This window comes from Crotalus tigris, unplaced genomic scaffold (assembly GCF_016545835.1).
Source record: "Crotalus tigris isolate CLP2741 ecotype Arizona unplaced genomic scaffold, ASM1654583v1 scf7180000024439.5362192, whole genome shotgun sequence".
Lineage (NCBI taxonomy): Eukaryota > Metazoa > Chordata > Lepidosauria > Squamata > Viperidae > Crotalus > Crotalus tigris.
The window spans coordinates 365,141-387,684 of NW_024100609.1; the positions used below are offsets into that span (position 1 = coordinate 365,141).

At 35.5% G+C, this 22,544-nt stretch overlaps 1 protein-coding gene across 2 annotated transcripts; it reads left to right on the top strand.

Annotated features, from left to right (window-relative positions):
• Window positions 1-1,452: 1,452 nt before the first annotated feature.
• COLEC11 (collectin subfamily member 11) lies at window positions 1,453-21,071 on the top strand. Of its 2 annotated transcripts, none has more exons than XM_039331883.1 (7): window positions 1,453-1,911; window positions 4,949-5,098; window positions 10,560-10,631; window positions 11,763-11,834; window positions 13,356-13,409; window positions 20,398-20,493; window positions 20,644-21,071. In XM_039331883.1, the coding sequence occupies exons 2-7, from the start codon at window positions 4,969-4,971 to the stop codon at window positions 21,051-21,053; spliced, it is 834 nt and encodes a 277-aa protein (XP_039187817.1). In that variant the 5' UTR covers window positions 1,453-1,911; window positions 4,949-4,968; the 3' UTR covers window positions 21,054-21,071. The 2 variants fall into 2 exon arrangements, with proteins under 2 accessions (XP_039187817.1, XP_039187818.1); XM_039331884.1 differs by having other exon boundaries at window positions 1,458-1,911; window positions 20,662-21,071.
• Window positions 21,072-22,544: the final 1,473 nt, after the last annotated feature.

Genomic DNA, 22,544 nt, shown 5'->3' on the forward strand with positions numbered 1-22,544 from the left:
TGGTTCTCAACCTGTGGGTCGGGACCCCATTTGGGGTCGAATGACCATTTCACGGGGGTCGCCAAACCACACTGTCCGCCATTTTTTTCCCTTTTCCCTAGCTGTCCTACTCCCTCTTCTTGGTGGCCACACCCACTTGGGGTCACCACAACATGGGGTACTGTATTATGGGGTCACGGCATTAGAAAGGTTGAGAACCACTGCACTAAGGGAACTGACAACAAAGCTACATGAATTTTTAAGTTCATATTTGGAAACTGAGCTTGAAACAATAGTTATTGACTGACTTAATCTGTCTGTACTGGAATAGATGAAATGATTAAATGCCAAGATTCCTTGAGTGGAACACAATCTAGGTGAATACATGGACACAATTGTCAATTTTCTTCAGCATGAAGAAAATTCCCAATGTTTTCTTCTACAATGTTTTATCAATTTCTCGGAGTAGGTTGTAGCTCTGAAATTCCCTAGTGGCCTCCCATTGAAATACTATCCCAGTCTTGTCTCTGTTTTTTCAAAATCACCCAAGGTCAATTAGGTGCTACAAGTCTGCTGTGGCATGTCATTCATTGTACACAAGTGTAGAAATTGTTAAGAAAGTTTTGCCACATGGGTTTAAGATAAAGACAGGGATGAACAAGGATGTCTAATTTAGATTTTTAATTCAAACATCTTTATAGATTTTAGATAGGAGTTTTGCAGCTTATCTCAGTAAATTTAGAGGACACTTGTTTGGGGTAAGTTATATTAAGGTAGACTGGCCATCTTTTGGTGGATGTACCCATAAACAGTTGGGCTTGCAGGATCCACAGTGAAGACAAGGGATATTGCTATAATGTGGATTCGAGGCAGAATTCTGGAGTGATCTTAGTGGGCTTTGACAATTTTTTAAAAAAAACTTTTAAGGCTATTTTAGGACAGATAATAGTCGTTGAAATTTTCCTATTGGAAGAAAACACGCCACCATTTTTCAGTAATGCTAGGGAATCAAGAAAATAAGTGGAAACTTCAAATTGCCTGGCGAAGCATAAAATAAAAGGAAAGTGTCTTTCTATCCAAGGCTGATGTTGAAGAGGGAATAATGCGATTCTTCTGTTTTCTGATGTAGTTTGTGCCAGACTAGGGCACTTTACTGAGTCTTTGTACTGCAGGCTGTTGAGGAACAACGAGGTTTTCTGAAATAGTCCATGAAATCATCCACATTTCTTGCAGAAGGAGGTCCTGGTATCCAGGGTTGTGCCAATTTAGAATAGGTATGTTACTGGATTAAAAATATCTGCATATGATGAGCTAATATGTTAAAAGAAGGAGCTGTGCAGAATCTTTCTGTTCATGGGGTTATTCTTGACTCTAGCCAAAGCTGCACCAGCTAGAATTCACCCACTCCTTACGTGTAACACTAATGTTTCTGGCATATCTTAGCTCTGGAACCTTATGCTCTTTCTGAATATCCATGCTCAAAACCCAAGCAAGGACTTAGGAAGACCTTTGCTCTACTAGGATCCTATTCACATGGCCGCTATCAGAGACTAGACATGAAAGAGTTAACAAAGGGGCTTCTTTTCATGGGAAGGCGAGAGGAGCAAAAAGAGAAGTGTCCTACATTCCCAAAAATGTGCCCTGCCAAAAGCAGTCGTTTATATCATGGGTCGTTGCCGCAGTTCCCACACATTTTGCTCCTAATTAACGTCCTGCTGGACAGCTGAGCTGTTTCAAACAGGAAGCTGTTTATAGATAACGCTTGCAAACAGTTGGGCCTGATTTGCTGAATGTCGAAGAGCAGGAGTTGAGCCCGCTTCAAATTAAAACCTATCGGACTTTTGTAAATAGTAGCAATGAGGTCCATCTGTGGTGCCGTGCCCTTTCAGTCAGCAGCCCAGCTACAACGCCTCTTCTCTCAGCAAATCTAAGGTAAGTGATGCTAAGATGGTTGTGCCAGCCAAACCCCTAGCTTAAAAGAGAATAGGCTGCATAACATTTCTTTTTCATGGAAGCTGGATAAAGAGACTACTGACTTTCAGATCAGGACTGAATTGGGATCGGTCTGGAATTGTTGCAATGTAGGTCATCTACTATAGAATACAGACCAGCTCATGTCTTTACATTTAAAAAGTTATTAAACATTTGAAATTGATTTATATAGTGTTCAAGATTGCATAGGAGTATATTTTTATTTTACACTGTGCTATTATAAATGAGTTTCTTTGTACAGAGTGTGTAGCAGAAAACACACACACAAAAAAAACAGCAAGGGTGGGGGTTTTTTTGAGGAGCTATTTAAGAGACAGATAAAATGCTACAAAAGCGCAAAGCAACTTGTAAATATCAAATTGAAAAGTTCAGTTCTGGTTCTTCCCTCTCATGTGTCCCCACATTGCTAAGAAATATAGAATATGAGCTATATTGAAGACTATGGAATATAGTAGTCCAAATTTATTTTTTCCTCTTAAGCAGCTACTAGAGATCTGGAGCATCCTTCCTTAAACCAGTCCTCTTCAAGTAGGCAAACCATAAAATTATCACTTCCAACTAGGCTATAATTTATAGTCTTTAACTTTTAACCCTGACCTCAAATATGTGACTGTACTTTGTGATCACTCAGGATTGAATGTGAGATACACATTCTCACAAACAAGTTTATTGTACTATATTACTATTGCTAACCAATTTTGGGAATAGTTCCCCCTGCTTTAGAAAAAAATGTGGACCAATATTTTGGTGCAGTTAGCTAAAATTAAGTGCTACTTTTTAAATAAGTCTATTTCAGGAAAAGGAACAAAACAGGAAGGCTAAATCTAAAGCAAGGTGAAAAAGCTTTGAAAATAGTGAAAATTGCAAATAGATGGGTTGGCAGAGTAGGAAAATGTTATGGAGATAAAGAAAAGCAAAAGAATCAGAAAACAGAAGATCACAGAAAAGGATGAATCCAAAATATTGCAACTATTTCTGTAGGCATTGAGAATTGTCTGTTTTCTCTCTAAGGCAAACAAATTTGTACAATGGATTATGTATTTCCCACCTTCTGAACTCTTTTCAGTCCACAAAAGAGCAAATAGTATGGAGAGGAATAAGTTATAGAGAAAATAAAATTCTTTGTTTCTTCCCATATCCTCTTTATTCTATCCTCCTACAGATTTATTTATTAAATTTATTAAATACATAAATTTATTAAAGCAAAATTCCAATAATTACATTACACATTTCAAGACACTGTTCAAAACACAGGTAGATTCTGATTTCCTGATTATATGGAGCTGTATGTCTACAAACATCTGTTTATGCTTGGAGTCTTGCTGAATTGGTCAATTCTGACAGGCATAACCATGTCATGTATTTTCACAACCCTCCTGACATGTTGCATACAATATGATGGCTACTTCAATACATATGAAAGGCTGATATCAGGAAAGATCCAGCTGCTCTGAAAGTCTATTACAATTGATAAAATTCACTAACCTGAGAAAAGAATGAAGAGATTAAGCAGTAGCTAATTTTAAAAAAACAAAATTCAAAAAGAAGGAAGAGTTGCTTCTTATCTTTGTCAGCTACACTATGCTGGTTTATTTTATTTTTAATATCAAAGGCTGTTGAGTTCTTGCACCATGAAAGTTAGCTTGCTGAATAATGTGTGATACACAGCAGTTTAATCCATGCTGATCCTTATTTAACATTGTTTTCTTGGTTTGCAAGACAGACATTCAACCATAAATTAATGATATGCACTCAATGATACATTAATTACAAGGTTCAGTTAATCTACTAGCTAGACTAAAATGTGGTTAGTTTGTACTTCAGCATATTGTACAAATCAAGTTATTATTGGAATGATATATTTATACTATTCTATACACCCTATCAAATACTTTGCCACCTAATGAGAAGGAAGGACTCAGTGGAGAAGAGCCTAATGGGGTCGGACATGACTTTGCAACTAACAGCAATACACCCTAACCCACACATAAAAAATTTGAACAGAAATTAAAGTCAGTAATAGATCAAAGTTTAGCTTCGATAATAGTTTAGCAGTGCCAGAATATAGGTAGCATATCATTTAGAGCTTTACCGAGAAGAAATTGTATTGCCCACAAGTTTATATGCCATCCTTGAAAATCCCAAATTAATCTCTTGATGTCCTGTTCCTAGAAGAAGATAGTTCAGTAATATTACAAAATTACAAGTGTGTTATAGAATTTGAGAACAGAGGACAGAAAGGAGAGTTCTTATCCTTTTCCCCAGTGCCTACAGTGCTCCTATCTTTGTGGCTAATCAAGATTAATAGAAGTAACTGAAAACTGAGGGGTGTGTTGGCATTTTTTCTTGCACAACTCTAGACACAGGTGCTTTTGCTTCAGTTGAAACCAAGAAAGATCTTAGTGATTATTTTTCTCTTAGCCTTTTCCTTCAATTTTTTAGTCAACTATTTTATACATTTTCCCATCTAATCATCTGGACTTGGGATTTTTCCCAAAGATGCTTGTTTTCCCTTCAACTGAATTTTTTCAGCAGTGTGGAAATATGTTCATGACCTCCCCAGGGAACCTTTATGTAGATCATTCTCACCATGCACTAAATTAGGTTTTTCTTTCCAATCTTTTTTTGTGAGTATATGTGAAGGACCGTTCCTTTTTTTTTTCTTGGGGATTTTGAACAAGTATACCAAACCAAACTCTTTTTCGTTGGTTTAAATATGGATTATGAGATCTAGGGGAAAATATATTTATATTACAAAGACTCTCACTCTGCTGAAACTTGAGTGTCCCTTCCCAATAAAATATATTATCAAAAAATAGCAACAATCTTTGCAACTTAGCTAACAAGCTATCATATATTAAACATATATTTTAATATGCTGTAAAGATTATTGTGTCCTTAGACGATAGTAAACATATTAGAATTCTCCAGTCTTTAGAATCCCTATTAATGGTTTATTCATTTTTCCTCCCTTTAGGAGTAAGGGACAAGCTCATTATGAAGAGTGATCTGGTTTTCTTTGTCTCTGTAATTAGCCTTGCATTCCTGTCTCTGCCAAGATCTGGATATGCTCAGCATATTGCAGAGGAATCCTGCTCTGTTCAGATTCTGGTTCCAGGCCTCAAAGGTAATATGTGTATCTTTTCCCATAAATGTCAGACATTCCTTCTTCATTTTTATTGTTCTGATGGCATTCTAGTAATTATTACTGAGCTTGCATTCTCTTAATGAAATAGGCCAACTTTTCTCTTAAGCTTTTCCTAGTTTGTGGCAATTGGCCTATAATAATGAAACAGTCATTTGAGCTGCAGCTTAAGCAAACAATCATAGAGGGCTTTGAAAGGTTATAATCAGTCGTTCCACAGAATTCCCGGTAAACAACCACACAAATCTTATTTGCTATACTAAGTATATCTAATTTTCTTGGATACTGGCCCTGGAGATATTTTCTGCTTCTCTATTTTTAGTTCCTCACTTATAAAATTTCATTTTTTTAGAACATACCTGCACACCATCAAAAAACTAACAAATATTTTATAAGTGAATGGGTTTAATTTGCATAAACAAAATGTAGAATTTGGAGGAGAGTAATCGGCCTTATTTCTCTTATTTTTTATATTCTTATTTTATAAATGTTGGCTGGTTTGTTGTCATTCTTGACTTTTTATCATGAAAATAGGAATCACCAACAGTGTAAACAAATGGTAGTTTAATTTCAATGAAGTTGGGAAGCCTTATGATACAAAATAAAAAGGAAAGACAACATGACACTTTCATACATTTGATGGTCAATTCTAGGAGAAATAGAAACCATTTGGGAATAAAGATTTTTATTCTTGTTCTTTTTACCGAAGATCTTAGAGAAAGCTGTCATGTATGGCATACTGCCTCTGATTTTGAGATAATTGTTGAAATATTAAAGGGACTACTGGAATTAGTAAAATCATCAGATCTCTTATCAATACAAATATATCTGAATGATTGCTACAACAGTTGCCTCAAGTTGGTGTTAGCAGCTTCTGTTAATTTTTTATTTCACAGTATTCTAATAATGTAGATTTGGGGGTGGGGTATTTAGTGTGGTTCCTATTTTCTTTTGACTATAATCTTTGTATTCTTGTTAACTGTTTAGTGAGCTTATTCTCCATTGTGCTGCTTATTACTTTACTTAATGAATTGGATGAAATAAATTAATTTTCTGAAGAAACTCATGCCACAATAAAACTTTGTTTAAAATGCTATGGTGCCTCTTACTGCTTTAAAAACATCTTCACGAATTCATCCTAAAAGACGGAATGATAGTTGGGTCACTTTTGCTAGAAATAGTTCCCTGTCTCCAAAATGTATTCTTGAATTGAATCCAAGCAGTGTAATTATAATACATATCTAAAACATTTCAAGTCAAAATGTCCATGCCTGTTTCTTGTATTTTGTTGTTTTAGAATTATTCATGCAATTAAAAATTGCAAAAAATTTTTGCACTCATAAAAAACAATTGATTGACCTAGAGTTTATTTAAAGTAACTGAAAAGACTTCTGCTTGTTTTATGCTTGGGAAGGGAGATGGGATGCTTGGGAAGGGGGATGGGATGCTTGTTTTGATTTAAATGTTTCAGTGAGTAAGAAAAGTGCTGTGTCTACTATGGATACTGTACTTATTTTTAATTTTTTTAAAAGTATCCTCTATATCAGATCTTGATATAGATCTCTCTCAGCTCAACCCACCTCACAGGGTTGTTGGGAAAAATAGAAGGAACAAATATTGGGTATGTTCACTGCCTTGAGTTACTAAAAAAGATGAGACATAATAAATTTTAAAAATAATCTGGGTGTTTTTCCCACAATACTTTGTGAACAGGGTCTAAAGCAATTATGCAGAAGAAAAAAGCTTGTAAACATGAAGAATTAAGGCTGAGGAAGTTATATGAGTGATAGTTTTGTGGGAAAATAAAGAAAGCATTGGTATAATTTGCAAATAAACTAAATTAGGATTTATTTTCCTAATTTTCTCATACAGCTATCTTAAAGATACAATAACCTTAAATCTGAACTGAACAAGCAGTCTTTTATTATTGTGAGGAAGCTTGGAATACTGAAAAAAAGGAAATAAAACAGAAATTAACCAGTGGAACATAATTGCTTTTTTCAGTTGTAAGCCCTGTTGTGCTTATTTGTAATCTGAACCCAAGAAGAGACTGGACAGTCACTTGTCTGAAATGGTATAGATTCTTCTGCTTGAGCAGGGGTCTGGATTAAAAGACCTCCAAGGTCATTCTATTCTATTCTATTCTATCCCATTCCATTCCATTCCATTCTATTCTATTCTATTCTATTCTATTCTATTCTATTCTATTCTATTCTATTCTATTCTATTGTTCTATAAGGCCTGGGTTAGAACAAGACATGAATACAGCCATTGTTTTCTTCACTCCTTTCCACTGAAGTGTTGTATGTATGATGGGAAAGCATGGACACATTTTTTAAAAAATCAGCAATAGCTAGATTAACGAAGTCCCGATAGATAAGAAGTGCTAGAAACTTGGACAATTGATTGGTTTTTGTATCCCTTTACTAACTTGGGGGAGGGCAGAGACTTAGTCTTCAAAAGGAAACCTTAAAAATGCTCATATCTTTCTATATCTCCAATATCTTTATTGCTAACCTCTCTATTTCTGTGTCTGGATCCTTCTATACAGTATCTTTATCTCACTCTCTCTTTAGAACTATACTTGTTTTCTATAGTTGTCTTTTTTTATTTCTGCTTTCTATCTCTGACCCGTTGAAGTATTTTTTTTTCCTGGTGGGGCTTCTTCATTCTTTTCCTATCTTTCCAAATATTTGCTCCATCTGAGGGAAATGACTCACAGAGTGTTTACCTCATGCCAGTATGAGGGAAGGAAAGAAACATACAGTATCTCTCCCCAGCTTTCTCAGCTGCTGCCTACTTTCCTGTTACGGCTTCTCATGTGTGTTGTTTAACTTTTACTTTCCCCTTTTACTTTGACTCCTGGGCTTTGGTTCCATTTATTCAGCCTATGGCTTCAGAGCTCTCAGGCAGCCATCCTGTCTTCCCTCTTTCTTGCCTCCTCCCAATGCTGCTGTTTGATTGGCAGCTGGATTGCCCTGACGATGGGGGAGGGCCATGAAGGGAGAAGGAGGAAGGAGCACAGGTGCTTTATTTATTTATTTATTTATTTATTTATGAGACTTATATACCGCTTTAAGTGCAAGCACTCTCTAAGCGGTGTACACCAGTAAGCAATGTATATATATATTTACATTGCCCCCAACAATCTGGGTCCTCCTTTTACCTACCCCGGAAGGATGGAAGGCTGAGTCAACCTTGAGCCGGTGAGATTTGAACCGCTGACCTGATGAACACAGTCAGCTAAAGTGGCCTGCAGTACTGCACTCTAACTGCTGCGCCACCTCGGCTGATTCAGCAGTCTGTCCTTGGCTTTCTGGAATGCCTCCTCCTTAGTGAAAAACACTGATTTCTACACACTCCCATTGTCTTGATCTTTCTGAAAGATAATGTCAAAGAAAGAATATGGCTTCTTATAGAAGAAAAAAATGGACAATATTAATTTGGGGTGTTTTATGTGTTTGCTTAATAATGCAATTTCATATGCTATTTCTTATTGGCCCAGTCTTTGCATCTTGACCCCTTCTTTGGAAATCACATTGGAAGTGGTGTACCTTCATTTCCCCATTGATCTGCAAAATTAAAACTTTAATTAGAAAAGCTGCACTGCTTTGCTCAGTCTGCCTGAACAATTGGCAGTGTTTTGCAAAAAAAAAAAAAAAAAAGTCTGCTAAAATATACTACATCAGTGTTACGAATTATGCATGATTCTTGAGTTCTAACAACAATTGCTCTTTGATCAAAGAAATGGGAACACTGAGATATAAAACTAAAAAAAAATGAAAGCCTGAAGGAAAAAAACCAACCCCAAATTTGTTCATGCTTCAGCATAGTCTCTAATTAGAAGCTGTAATAATGGTGAGGGTGATGGATGAAGAAATGAAGTGAAGCACAAAATGGCCTACCTACGAAAACTGCAGCTAATGTAAAATCTCTAAAAAGTCATCAGTGTCTGAGCTAAGCTGTCAGGGCAGATATTTCCCTGGCTTAGCTGTATGTACACTAATGAGATATAGAGTCTTTCATCTGTTGGCTGAAATCCAATGTGTCCTTGACTTCTGTGCAGTTTGAATCTTAGTACTGCAGACCAATCATATTTCTTCTGGGAGGTGTTAGGAGCAGTTTCTGAGAGGACTAAGAAGTTGAACCACATCTGGAATAGCCATGTCTCTGAGGTGCTATTATCAAAATCTAGATAGCATGATAGATATTGCTATGTGTAGTGTTCGGAAAGAGAGCAGCTGTACCCTACTATTCCTTCCTTACTTTTAGCTACACATTTAACTTGCTATGGCTGCCAGCTATCCTAAGTAAGGTGAAAGAAGCACTCACATTAACAGTGTTGAACTTTTTGTTGAAGGATAATTCATCCTTACCTCAGACAATAACCTTGGATAGACTCTGGTGACCTTGACTACTGCACTCCACGCCCAGCACATTCCTTATATTGTCACTCCTAAGGAGAAAATTAGATTTAATTAGTATATCTGAAGGTATTTCAAGGACCTTCACTGTTTTGTTGTGAGACGTTATACTCCTTAACTTATTCTATACTGTGTTATAGGTCAAGGAATCTGATATCTTAACATTTTTAAAGAAAAAATTAACAGAACGGGCTCTGAGTAAATGCAGAGGATCTGATCAGTAATAATCAGCTATGATTAATTGCAATAGCCTTGCTTAGTTAAATGATAGTCTGATGGTCATTCTGTGATTATATAATGATGTTGCTTACCCCCGAAAAGACACATTTGGAAAGAGTGGCTTATTATCTGAAACAAAATAATAGTTACTAGCTCAGTAATGGTATAGGTCCTTGAAGTATCTTCAGATATTCTAACTAAATCTAATCTTCTCCTTAGAGGAGAAAATGGAAAATATAAGGAATGATATGGGTATGGAGTGCAACAGTAGGTCACTTTTAGCAAGTAACCAGGGTTTATCCAAGGTTATTGTCTGAAATAAGGATGAATGAGCTCTTTACCCTAAAGTTCAACACTGTTAATATGATTGCATCCTTTATGTGAAAAACTTGGACAATCACAAGGTAGCAGGAAAGAGGGAGAGAGAAGTTTGATTTTTTTTGCCATCTAATTTCTTCAGACCAAACCAAAACTACTTCCCCCCCTTCTATTAGTTATTTGCATATCACTTTCTCTTAGACTTGCTTTTTGAAACCCCTGTTGTTTCCATTGTCTATAAAGTTTGAAGTTCTATAGCAAAAAACTATTTTTTCTGTTTTTCCTCTTTTTTTAATAAAAAAATTCCAAATGTAAACATTGATAGAGATCAAGTGCTGAAACAATGAAGAACACCACATACAGAGAAGACAAACAATATGAATGATGCTGTCATTTTCATTGCAAAAATTGAATTCTGAACATAATACCGCTGAATTTTGAATAATTTGTTTGGTTTTATCTTATGTTTTATTACATAATAGGGGAAAATGGAGAAAAGGGGGAAAAAGGTGCTCCAGGCCGCCCTGGACGAGTTGGACCTCCAGGGGAAAAAGGTAAATCTTATTTTAAAAATTGATTAAGCATTGGATTAACATTACATAATAATAAATGGAGAATATACTTTTTGTATATATTTTCTTAATGTCATACTTGCATATATAGGTTTGTACCTAATTAAACTCAATCTTAAGCTTTTGATTTATTAAAACTAGCATTCAGGTGGAATGGTTTATTTGAGAATTATTGGATATTGTGTTGATTGAGTTTTGTAGTGGAAAATACAAACTATTGAAGCATTTAAATCTGCTCCTCTTCTTTTGGTGCCTAGAATTGCAAAAATGTACCCAACAATGGGAGGGGGAGGGATTGGACAAGCTAATAGCAGCCCCAAATGACCCAAAATTGCTGATCAGACCTCACCCTGATTGCAACAGAACCTCATTACTTTGAAAGATGCCAGATTCTACCCCAAATAATAATTGTTTCTGGAGAAGAGGAAAAAATACCGCTTGAAAGAGTGAAAGAGTTAAGAATCACACTGTCATCTGGAAATACTCTTTGTTTTTTGTAAATTACAATTCCAGATTTATCCTTACCTCCAGAGGGAAAATGTTCCATGGCTCAGGTGCTATAGCAGAAAAGGCATATCTTCTGGGCCCAGCTAGCATTCTTTAGGCAATGGTACCCGAAGCATGCCCATCCAGCCTGACCAGATTGGATGAATAGAAAAGACTGGGGAGAAACATCTCTCAAGTAAAATTTTCCAAAATCAGCATTGTAATTTTAATTTGTTGTCTCTGAAGCTTTAAGCTCTGAGAAAATGACACAAGCCAATAATAAAGATGGATTTATTTTATCTGGAACTTTTTTTTGTTTATAAACACATGCTGGTGTGCAGTATTTTCTTCCTTGAATTACTATTACCATGTTAACTTTTTCTCTTTAGCATGTATACTCCAAGCAAATATGATGCACTCTCCCTGTGGACCATGATAACTGGAAGTAATTCTTTCAACACACATTCTTCCCTTTCTTTTTATCCTCCCTTTGCTCTTGCACATTCTGTTCCTTTCAGCTTTAACTAGAGTTAGCTTTAATTAAGACATATTATAAAATAGATACGGTGTTAGAAATTCATAAAAACAGAAGGCCTTTTAATTTGTCTTTGATTTTTTATATTATAGGAGAAGTGGGAGACAAAGGGGAGAGAGGTAGCATGGGGCGACATGGAAAAGTTGGTCCCATAGGCTCAAAAGGTATATTTTTCTTCATTCTGTGTTAAGCTTTGAACAATATATTAAGTTTAATTTTTACTAATGATATATATTTAGATATTTTTGCAGAATAAATTTTAAAAACTAACCTAAAAGTCACATGTAAGGCTTAGAAGTACGATAAAGGTATGAATTTGGGTTTCTTGATACAGGTCAGAGAAAATTATAAATATTATTTCTTCCCAATTAACTGATTTATTAACCGTGTTAGCCAGTATATTTTAAATCAGTATCAGGAAAAATTTAACACATCGATTAAGGCTTATTGTCATATCCTTCAGCACTTATTTTTATGATGTGTCATCTCATGTGCAGTTCCAGATTCGTGTGCTATCATATTTCAACATTTTAATTAAGCTCACGAAGTACCTTATCTGCACCCAGTGCAGATAATAAATTACTGGAGTCCTCCCAGCTTCACTCCACTTGGGTTTACCCAGCACTATGCTCTGTAATGAGATGGGAGCCAAGTTTTTTTTGGCTCCCAGCTCATTATTACAATCCTGGTACAGCTAGGGAAATATATGAGATAATGCAAGGGTAAGATTGATTGCCACTCCAGGCCTATCCTTGTATTCTCACATATGTTAATACAATACTTAGAACAGTCCATTTATCTCTTTTCTTTTTCCTTGTGAGCAAGTGTGAAAGGGAGATGGGACTGGCACTTTTAAGAACACTGTCACCAAGACACTTACACATTGGCAGGTAATACGATAGGGTAAAGGTATTGGAACTCCCATCCCCATCTGCCAAAATAAGCTGGAGGGAGCCTGGCTTTCTCAGTAGCATCTTCTGCCAGATCTTATTCACTCTTTCATCCAGGAAGAGATGAAGAGCCCCCATTTCCCATTTCCTCTAGTATGGAGAAAGATGTTTGGAGAGGAAAACCCTCATGAACTGGAGGATGAAGGAAACCAGGGAGAATATCTCCAGAGATTTTCTGAGTTGCCAATGATATTTGGATTTGAATTCTCACTGCACTTAGACAGTTCCAGGTTGCCATTTAAGATATCCATTCATATTCTTCTAAAAATTATTTATCTCTCTCTCTCTCTCTCTCTCTCTGTGTATTATCCAGTACTTCTAGTATACTTGCATCACATATGCCACGGCCAATGGCATTTTGATAGGATACTTGAAAAGACCACAGAGATAGCAAGTTTAAAGAGTAAATAAACAGTATTATTAATAGTATTATTAAACAATTATTAATCATTAATGATATCGATGCTAGGGACACACTAAAAAGTTCTGAAGCATCTTAAATTTTATTCCTTAGTTGCAGGAATGTATTTTCTTCAAGAAATTGTCAGATGTCATTCAATAAAATTACATTATGTTTATTTTGATTTTGAAACACATTAATGTATAAATTACATTTGATTTCAATAGGCATTACTTTCCCAGTTATGTATTGTAAAGATAATATCCAAGCTTGATAATGTATTGATACTGAATAAAATCTCATTTGCTGAGAAACTGAATTGTCTTTTTTCTTAGGACAAAAAGGAGATAATGGAGATATAGGTCCACCTGGTCCTAATGGAGATCCAGGTAAATTATATTGGAACTGGCTGTACTATCTCTCAGAGTCCATTTTGCAATTTAATAACTCTTAAGTTATATGAATAATGCTAGTGTCTTATAGGTAGGCGTAAGAAAATATGGCAAGGCGTATTAGGACTGTGTAATTTCTATGCATGTGCAAGTCCTCCTCCCATGTTCACTAATACAGGTAGTCCTCAACTTAAGACCACGACTGAGCCTAAAATTTATGTCGCTAAGTGAGACATTTCTTGAGTTTTACCCCATTTTACGACCGTTCTTTCTACAGTTGTTAAGTGAATCACTGCAGTTCTTTTTTTTTTTTTTTTTTATTTTTTTTTTATTGAAAGTTTTATAAATTTTACAAAAAAGGAAAAATAATACAAAACAAAAGGCAACATATACAGAAAAATAAAACTAAACAATACATATATTAAATAAAAAAAAAAAACCCCATCCCCCAGCCCTCCCAAAAAAAAAACAAAAAACCCTCCCTTCCCCCCCCCCGAGCTTCCCAGAGCAGAATATAGGCTTAAAAAATAAAAATAAAAATTAAATTAAAAACTTTATATTTATATATATAAAAAAATTATCTATAATATATATGAAAATAAAACTTATGAAAAAACTATATAATATTTTTGTATACCCAATCTAAATTGTATAAATTTTATCCATTTATCCCAAACAGCAAAAAACTTCTCTTGCGTTTGTTGCTTTAAGAAAGCCGAAATCTTTGCCATTTCTGCCAGATAAGCTACTTTAAGAAACCATTCCTGCAATGTAGGCAAAGATTCCTTCTTCCAGTATTGTCCTACTAACAGCCTAGCGGCTGTGATCAAGTTTAACATCAATACAACCTCCTTTGTATCACAATCTGTAACAATACCTAACAAAAATAATTGCGGAGTAAATTTTACCCTCCTTCTAAAAATTCTCTGGATATTCCACCATATTTTAATCCAAAATGCTTTTATCTCTCTGCATGACCACCAAATATGATAATAAGAAGCCTCCTTATAACCACATCTCCAACATTTGGGTTGCACGTCAGGATACATATAAGACATTTTTTGTGGATCAAGGTGCCATCTATAAAACATTTTATAAAAATTCTCCCTTAAGTTCTGTGCTTGAGTAAATTTGACATTTCTCACCCAAATAGTTTCCCAGGTGTCCAATGAAACTGGCTCACCAAAGTTCTGCGCCCATCTAATCATACAATCTTTAATTAGTTCCGTTTCTGAGTCCAATTCAACTAAAACCCCATAAATTCTCTTAATGTGGGTTTGTCTTTGATCCTTCAGTTGCTTAATAAGATTTTCATCTTCTCTAAGAAAACCCACCTTACAATCCATCTTCCATCTATCTAATAGTTGCCTATATTGGAACCAAGAATAAGTAAAATTTTCTTGTGCTAACTCTTCCCGTGATTTTAATTGCCAGTTTTGTCCATCCCATTTAAGTAACTGTCTATAAGACACCATATCCATTTTAACCCCTCTTTTTATTCCTTCTATCGCATGCCAAGGTATAGCCCATAATGGTACTTTAAAATCACTTTTATAATATTTTCTCCAAATCCTAAGTAAAGAAATTCTTAAAATATGAGATTTAAAAGCCCAATCTATTTTTTTATTAAATATTAAATAGGCATGCCACCCATAAAGTAAATCCCATCCCTCTAAGTAAAGTATCTCAGAATTTGTCAAATTTACCCAATCACTAATTAATGTTAAAACCACCGCATCATAATATAATTTCAAATTTGGTACCTTAAGTCCACCCCTCTCACGGAAGTCTTGCATAATTTTAAACTTAACCCTTGGTTTTTTCCCTGCCCAAATAAATTTGTTGAGACCCTTCTGCCACTCATTTAAATTAATCTCATTTTTCAAAATTGGTAACATTTGAAACAAAAAAAGAAACTTGGGTAGAATATTCATTTTTATCACTGCAATTCTTCCCATGAGGGATAATTGCAACTTTTCCCAATTCTTCAAGTCCTTCTGTACCCTGACCCACAACCTTTCATAATTATTTTTAAATAATTTTGCATTAGAAACAGACAGCATCACCCCCAAATATTTTACCTTATTAACAATCTCAAAACCCGTCAAGTTGACCAAAATCTGCTTCTCCTGACTCGACATATTTTTAGGTAAAATTTTAGTCTTATTTACGTTAATCTTAAAACCCGAGACCAAACCATAATGATGAATCAACTGTAATAAGTTTACTACAGAATAATCAGGTTGCGACAAAGTAACAACCAAGTCATCCGCAAAAGCTCTCAACTTATATTCTTTTTTATTAACATATATTCCTTTAATTTCCTGAGACTCTCGAATTTTGATCAATAATATTTCCAATGTTAAAACAAACAACAATGGCGATAAAGGACACCCCTGTCTAGTACCTTTCTCTATTGTAAAAACCTCCGACAAACCTCCATTAACAATAAGTTGTGCCGTTTGTTTTTGATATATTACCGTAAGGGCTTGTAATATCTTTTCACCAAAATTCATTTCTTCCATTACTCTTAACATAAAATGCCAATTCAATTGATCAAATGCTTTTTCAGCATCTAAAAATATGAGCCCTGCAGGAACTTGGTTGTTCTTGTCTAAATATTCTAGTAAATTAATAATTTGTCTGACATTATTTTTCATATACCTTCCTGTTATAAATCCTGATTGATCTTTATGCACAAGATGATGCACCACCCTCATAAGCCTATTTACCAAAATTTTTACAAATATCTTATAATCCACATTTAAAAGAGATATAGGCCTGTAATTTTTTGGTAGGGTAAGATCTTGATCCTCCTTTGGAATCAATGATATAAAAGCACTACGCCATGAAGGAGGAATCTCTAAACCCTGTAAAATACCATTAAAAAGATCATGTAATGGTTGGATCATCTCCTCTATTAGAACTTTGTAATAAACAGCTGTTAACCCATCCGTACCCGGTGCTTTCCCTAATTTCAATTGTTGAATTGCTGAGGTAATTTCCTCCTTAGTAATTAAACCATTAATTTCATATTTCTGATCCTCAGTCAGTTTAGGAAAACTTGCCTCAGCTAAATATTTATTTATATCTAGCATTTGTATATTAGTAGATTTATATAGGTTTTGATAATAATCCAAAAAAGATTTTTTAATCAATTCCTTCTGAAAAACTAATTTACCCTTATAGTTTATTTTCTCTATTATTCTTTGTCTCTGTTTCTTTCTTAATTGATAAGCCAACCATCTCCCAGGCTTATTGGCATTACAAAATGTATTTTGTTTCATAAATAATAAGTTGGTTGCAGCTTGGTCTGCTATCAACATATTAAATTGTGACCTTAATAACTTTACAGATTCTTTAATACTCTCATCAGAAGGATTTAAAATCAAAGCCCTTTCTTTTAATTTAATTTCATCTTCAAGTTCTCTACGTTTCTGAATCTGATTTCGCTTATAAAAATTATTCATTTTTATCAAAACACCGCGCATAAATGCTTTACCTGCATCCCATACCATTGACATTGAAGTCCCCTTATACATATTCAAAGCAAAATAGTCCTTTAAACACTCCTTTAGTTTTTGAACATTCTTTTCTTGTCTAAACAAATTTTCATTAACTCTCCAGGATCTTCTTTCCTCTTTCTCTTGAATCAGCTCCATCCAAACTGGACTATGATCCGTCAGTGATCTAGGAAAAATCTTTACATTCTTTACTTTATTATACAAGTCCGTGGTAATCAAGAAAAAGTCAATTCTTGAAAAAGATTGGTGTCTATCAGAAAAAAAAGTAAAGTCTCTCTCCTCTTGATTACGTTCCCGCCAATAATCCCTTAATTCCCAGTCTTCTTTCATGTCAAAAAAGGCTTTAGGTAGCCTTGCTTGTTTAAGAAAAGGAGAGGAACCTTTCTTATCCCTTAGTGTATCTAAGACACCATTCCAATCACCCATTAATACCACTGATCTATAATCAAGCAAAGTTATTTTTTGATGTAACTGTTTATAAAATTGTTCCTGTTGTTGATTTGGAGCGTAAAGTCCAACTATAAGTACTTTCTTACCATATATACCAAGTTCAATCATCACATATCTCCCCTGGGGATCTGATTCTACCAGACAAGCTGGTAGGTTTTGTTTAACATATATAACAACTCCCCCTTTCTTCCCAGGAGCAGGAGATATAAAATGAGATCCCAAACGAGCATTAACTAAATATTTCTGGTCTTTAAGTAAAATATGAGTTTCCTGTAGACAAATAACATCATTGGTATGTTGCTTCAAATAATAAAAGATTTTTTTCCGTTTCTGAGGAGAATTCAATCCATTAACATTCCAGGTCAAAAACTTTGCCATCTCCCTTGGCACGCAGCCTGGAGAAGACACCATCAAAATCTGACAGAGCTGCGTGTGTTGCATAACTCTTGGGTCTTGCTCCTCCCACCGGCGGTGAAGCACTTCCAGGAGAACTCTCTTTGGGCTCTTTTTTACGTTGCTCCTTCTCTTTACGCTTATAGGCTGCACGAGTCATCCTCTGCTCTTTAGCCTCCGTCTGGCGTTGCTTTGCCGCTTCTATCATCCCTGCGGAAACCAAATCTAATGCCTCAGATTGCTGCTCAGCTTCCTTACCACTCAAAGATTTCCGACCAGATGAAGTTGAGCCTGCACCCAGGACCGAAGTATAAAAATCTCTAGCTTTATCAACTGTATTCAATCTGTAGCGTGTCCCAGCATGGCTCAAAACAATACCCATCGGAATTTCCCATCTAAATGGCATCGATCTAGCTTTAAGCTCATTGGTTAAAAAAGCAAAGTCTTTTCTACTTCTTAAAATTTTGGATGGGATTTCCTTTAGAATGATGACATCTTGGGCGGCAATCTGAAATCTTTTGTTGTAAAAGGCTTGTATAATCTCATTCCGCAGGGACTTCTTTGTAAAGTAAATCACCACATCTCTAGGCAAATTCTTCTGCTTAGCAATCCAGGAGTTGAGTCTATAAATTTTTTCCACTTCTCTCTGTAATTCTCCTTTATCCATATCCAAGGCCAGCGCCAGATCAGTAAGGACCACCTCCACCAAATCTTGATTGATATCTTCCTTGAGGCCTCTAATCCTCAGGGCATACTCCATCTGTCTGTACTGAAACATCAAAATATCTTCTTGTGAGGAGTCCACCTTCCTTTCCACGTCTTGAATTTTGTCATCCAAAGAGTCAACTTTGTCTTCCACTTCCTCAAGCCTTGCGTCGAGCTTAACCACCACAGTAGCCAAACCTGAAACAGCTGCCAATATATCTTGTCGTAGTTCATTATTATTTTCTTGCAATTTAGACTTTATCCCCGTTATCTCTTCTTTGAGATCAGATTTAATTTCTGATTTAATCTGTGAAACAAATTGATTCATTTCCTCTCTCATTTGAACTACAATCTCTCCCATTATGCCTCTAACCTCTTGTACTGAAAGTCCAGGTAGAGGAGGGGAGGGTGGTGGCTGAGCCGGTGGTACATGTTTAGATTGTTGTTGTAGCTGTGCAGTGGAAGTTATAGGAGAAGAAATAACCTTAGGTGCTGAGGAAGGCTGCTGCCTCTTTGAAGCCATTTTAAAAAGCACAATTGTCACTTCCCTTTCCCCTCCAGCCAAAAAGGGAGGAGGAAAGGAAAAAAAAAAAATTTTTTAAAAAGAGACAAACTATAGTCATTAAAAGTCCAGAGTAAATCCAAAGAATAAGTAGTAAAAGAGCAAACAGTTCAAAAGAAAAAATTCTAAACCAAAAGCAAAAGCAGAAGCAAAAAACAGTCCTTAGAAAGGGAAAGTAAAACAAAAGAGAAAGGAAAAAAAACTCCGACAGTTTCAAAACGCCATCTTAAATCCTTTCACTAGTATAACAAAAAAAGGAGGAAAAATAGTAAAAATCAAAAGATAAAAAAATAAACACCTAAAATATAACAAAAAATCCTTTAAACTGCTCCGTCCGTTTAAAAATTACTCACCAAAATGCTGTAAACACGGAGATAGAAGCGGCGGTTTCTTTTGCTTCCTAGGAAGCAAAAACAGCTGGGAGGCGGAGATCAGCAAGAGCTCCGAGGGAACACTCCTTTCACCCCCTCTAGAAATAAATCCAGAGGGGGTTCAGGGGTTCTACCTCTACTCTTGCGTTCTCTGTCCCTTCCCTTTGCCCGGGAAGGGATTTCCGAGCCGCGGGCCAGCTGATGCGCGCTGCGCTCCGCGGCTCTGACACTTCCCCAGCTGGACGGCTAAAAGCTAGCCGCCATCGCCGTCGCCTCCCACCGGAAGCTCATCACTGCAGTTCTTAAGTAAGTAACATGGTTGTTAAGTGAATCTGGCTTCCCCATTGACTTTGCTTATCAGAAAGTCACAAAAAGGGATCTCATGACACTGGAAAACTACAACCGTTATAAATATAAACCAGTTGCCAAGCATCTGAACTTTGATTGGGTAACCCTGGGGATGCTGAAACAGTTGTGTGAAAAATGTTCATAAGTCACTTTTATCAGTACCTTGGTAACTTTGAATAGTCACTAAGCAAACTGTTGTAAGTTGAGGACTACCTGTACACTTGATTTAGTCTCTTGTTTTCATCATAGATTCCTATTATACAGAAAATCACAGGAAGGAATCTAAGTGAGAATGACCTAGCTTAAATGTGGTCACCTTGCATCAGAATAGGAAAGCCCTGCTTAAACACAGTTAACTGAGTTCTCTGTTCAGAAAAAAAAAAGTTATTCCTGTGGTTCTTCTCCATGGGGAAGCCTGTGTGGAGAAGATGAGCATTTGAAGCCAAAATAGTGCAATCTAAATATGAATTTATATGACTTTCAGGACTGGTTGTTGGTGAACACAGAGAAAAGAGTAGTATAGTAATGCACTTATATCTGTTTTATGGGCTTTTTGTCAACTTTGGTTGGGCTTGATGGAAAAAGAGTGTTCCATTAAGTAGGCCTTTGAACTGTTCTTATATTTTTTTTAGGTATTCCTTGTGAATGTGGCCAACTACGAACAGCCATTGGTAAAATGGATAATCAAGTGACCCTGCTGACAACAGAGCTGAAGTTCATTAAAAAAGGTAAGGATGTTTATGGAAACATATTTCCCCTCCTAAATATAAGAAATTGTTTTCTGAAGAATCTGGCTTGCTTTTTAGTTGGTCAGCTGTGTCTGTCTTATATGGAATGCATTAAGTAAGTTTATAGAAATGCAAGTGGTCACTTTTCAGCACTGCCCTCCTCCGCAGCTGTTGCTGGTGTGCGCGAGACAGATAATAAGACATACCTGCTGGTGAAAGAACAGAAGCGATATGTGGACGCCCAGCTGTACTGCCAAGGAAGAGGAGGGATCCTGAGCATGCCCAAGGATGAAGCCACCAACAATCTCATTGCTTCCTACATCAATCAAGCTGGCCTCAGTCGAGTTTTCATTGGCATTAATGACCTTGAGAAGGAAGGCAGCTTTGTCTACTCTGACCGATCCCCTATGCAGACCTTCAACAAGTGGAGCACTGGTGAACCAAATAATGCTTATGATGAGGAGGACTGTGTAGAAATGATCACCTCTGGGGGATGGAATGATGTGGCTTGTCACATTACAATGAATTTTGTATGCGAATTTGACAAAGAAAATGTTTAATAAAGTTTCCCCCTGCTAGGCTCTCTATATCAATTTCTTTGGGGGAAGGTGAATAATTTGGGCAGTCCAACTATTATTGTAACCAGTACTTCAATTTCTAGATTGATTTTATATGGTTTTTTGTTTTGTTTATGAGATCCTTTGTATCAGTGTGTAAAACTGTCCCAAGGTAGTTTTATCCTCATCCCTTCTTTTTATTCACATTTTTTTCAAGCAATCCCACCATCAACACACACACAATTAAAAAGTTTTGTAAAATTTCTCTTTCTTTTGTGCAGGTCCTGAGTATGGACCTTTCCCTCTATACTTGTGAGTATAGTGGGGTACAGGTAAGAGAAAAGTAATGTAGGAAATAAACCTTATTTATTAGATATGGCTATTTATAGTTACCCACTACAGAGAAGGGAAGTAATATTTCTCATGCGTTTACTTCACTCTTATTTGGCATTAGCGCTTGTTTTTTTATTAATTAAACCATTTTTGGTATTTTGATCTTAGAAAAATCATTTTTTTTCAGGATGACTTATAAGTAACTCCTCTTTTATCATTTCACCTGCAGATAACATGAACCCACAATATGTTCAATGCTTTTGCCTATATATATATATATATATATATATATATATATATATATATATATATATGTATATATATATATGTATATATATATTTGTGTGTGCATGTCAGTATATACAATGCAGGGAATCGCATTGTTTAGCTGTCCACGCAACAGGTAAAAGTGCGAAACATCTTTTGCACAGCTGAAGATATGTGGCTCACTAGGTAGGCTCATTCCTGTACAATACACAAAGAAGTATCTAACCATGTAGTAAACAGAAATCCAATAATTTTTGAAATGAAGACTTATCTTTTTAATAGGACTTTGATTACCGTTGCTGTGGATAGAGTGTGATCTGGATAAAAGTTGGCACATAGGAACATGACATACTTTTAAGAGCAGTGTTGAGAAGTTATTGAACAATGGTAGTAAAATGTAAATATCAGGAAAAGCAACAAAGGATGTTAATTTGTAAACTGACCCTAATCCTAATTACTCCTAAAGTGATGGATTAGAATATATTTAGAAGTAAATGATGTTATAACATCATTTAAATCTATATAATTTTATATAATTTTATATATATATATAAATATATAAAATATATAATTTACAGCTGTAAATATAATCTAGGTATTTCAAATATCAATGTTTACCCTTTAGAAGAAAAGAACAGAGATGACACAATTTGCATTCCTGAAATAAATACAGCCCACATTTAGGCAGTGCTTAGCTGTTTGAAATTACTGAGCTTTAAACTTTGTTCTGTCCAGAAATCTATAAACTCTTGACTCAAAAATTTCAATTTCTTCACTTTTGAGATGAATAAAAGCTTTTAGGATATTTTAAATAATATGTTTGTGATTTCCTTTTTTAAACAAAACACTTATTCTTTAAACAAGAATTCATGTTGATGTGGTTTCTTAAATATA

Coding starts and splice junctions, on each gene's coding strand:
- COLEC11 (XM_039331883.1), top strand. CDS start 4,969: ATGAAGAGTGATCTGGTTTTCTTTGTCTCTGTAATTAGCCTTGCATTC. Junction 5,099..10,559: donor TCTGGTTCCAGGCCTCAAAG/GTAATATGTGTA, acceptor ATTACATAATAG/GGGAAAATGGAGAAAAGGGG. Junction 20,494..20,643: donor GCTGAAGTTCATTAAAAAAG/GTAAGGATGTTT, acceptor GTCACTTTTCAG/CACTGCCCTCCTCCGCAGCT.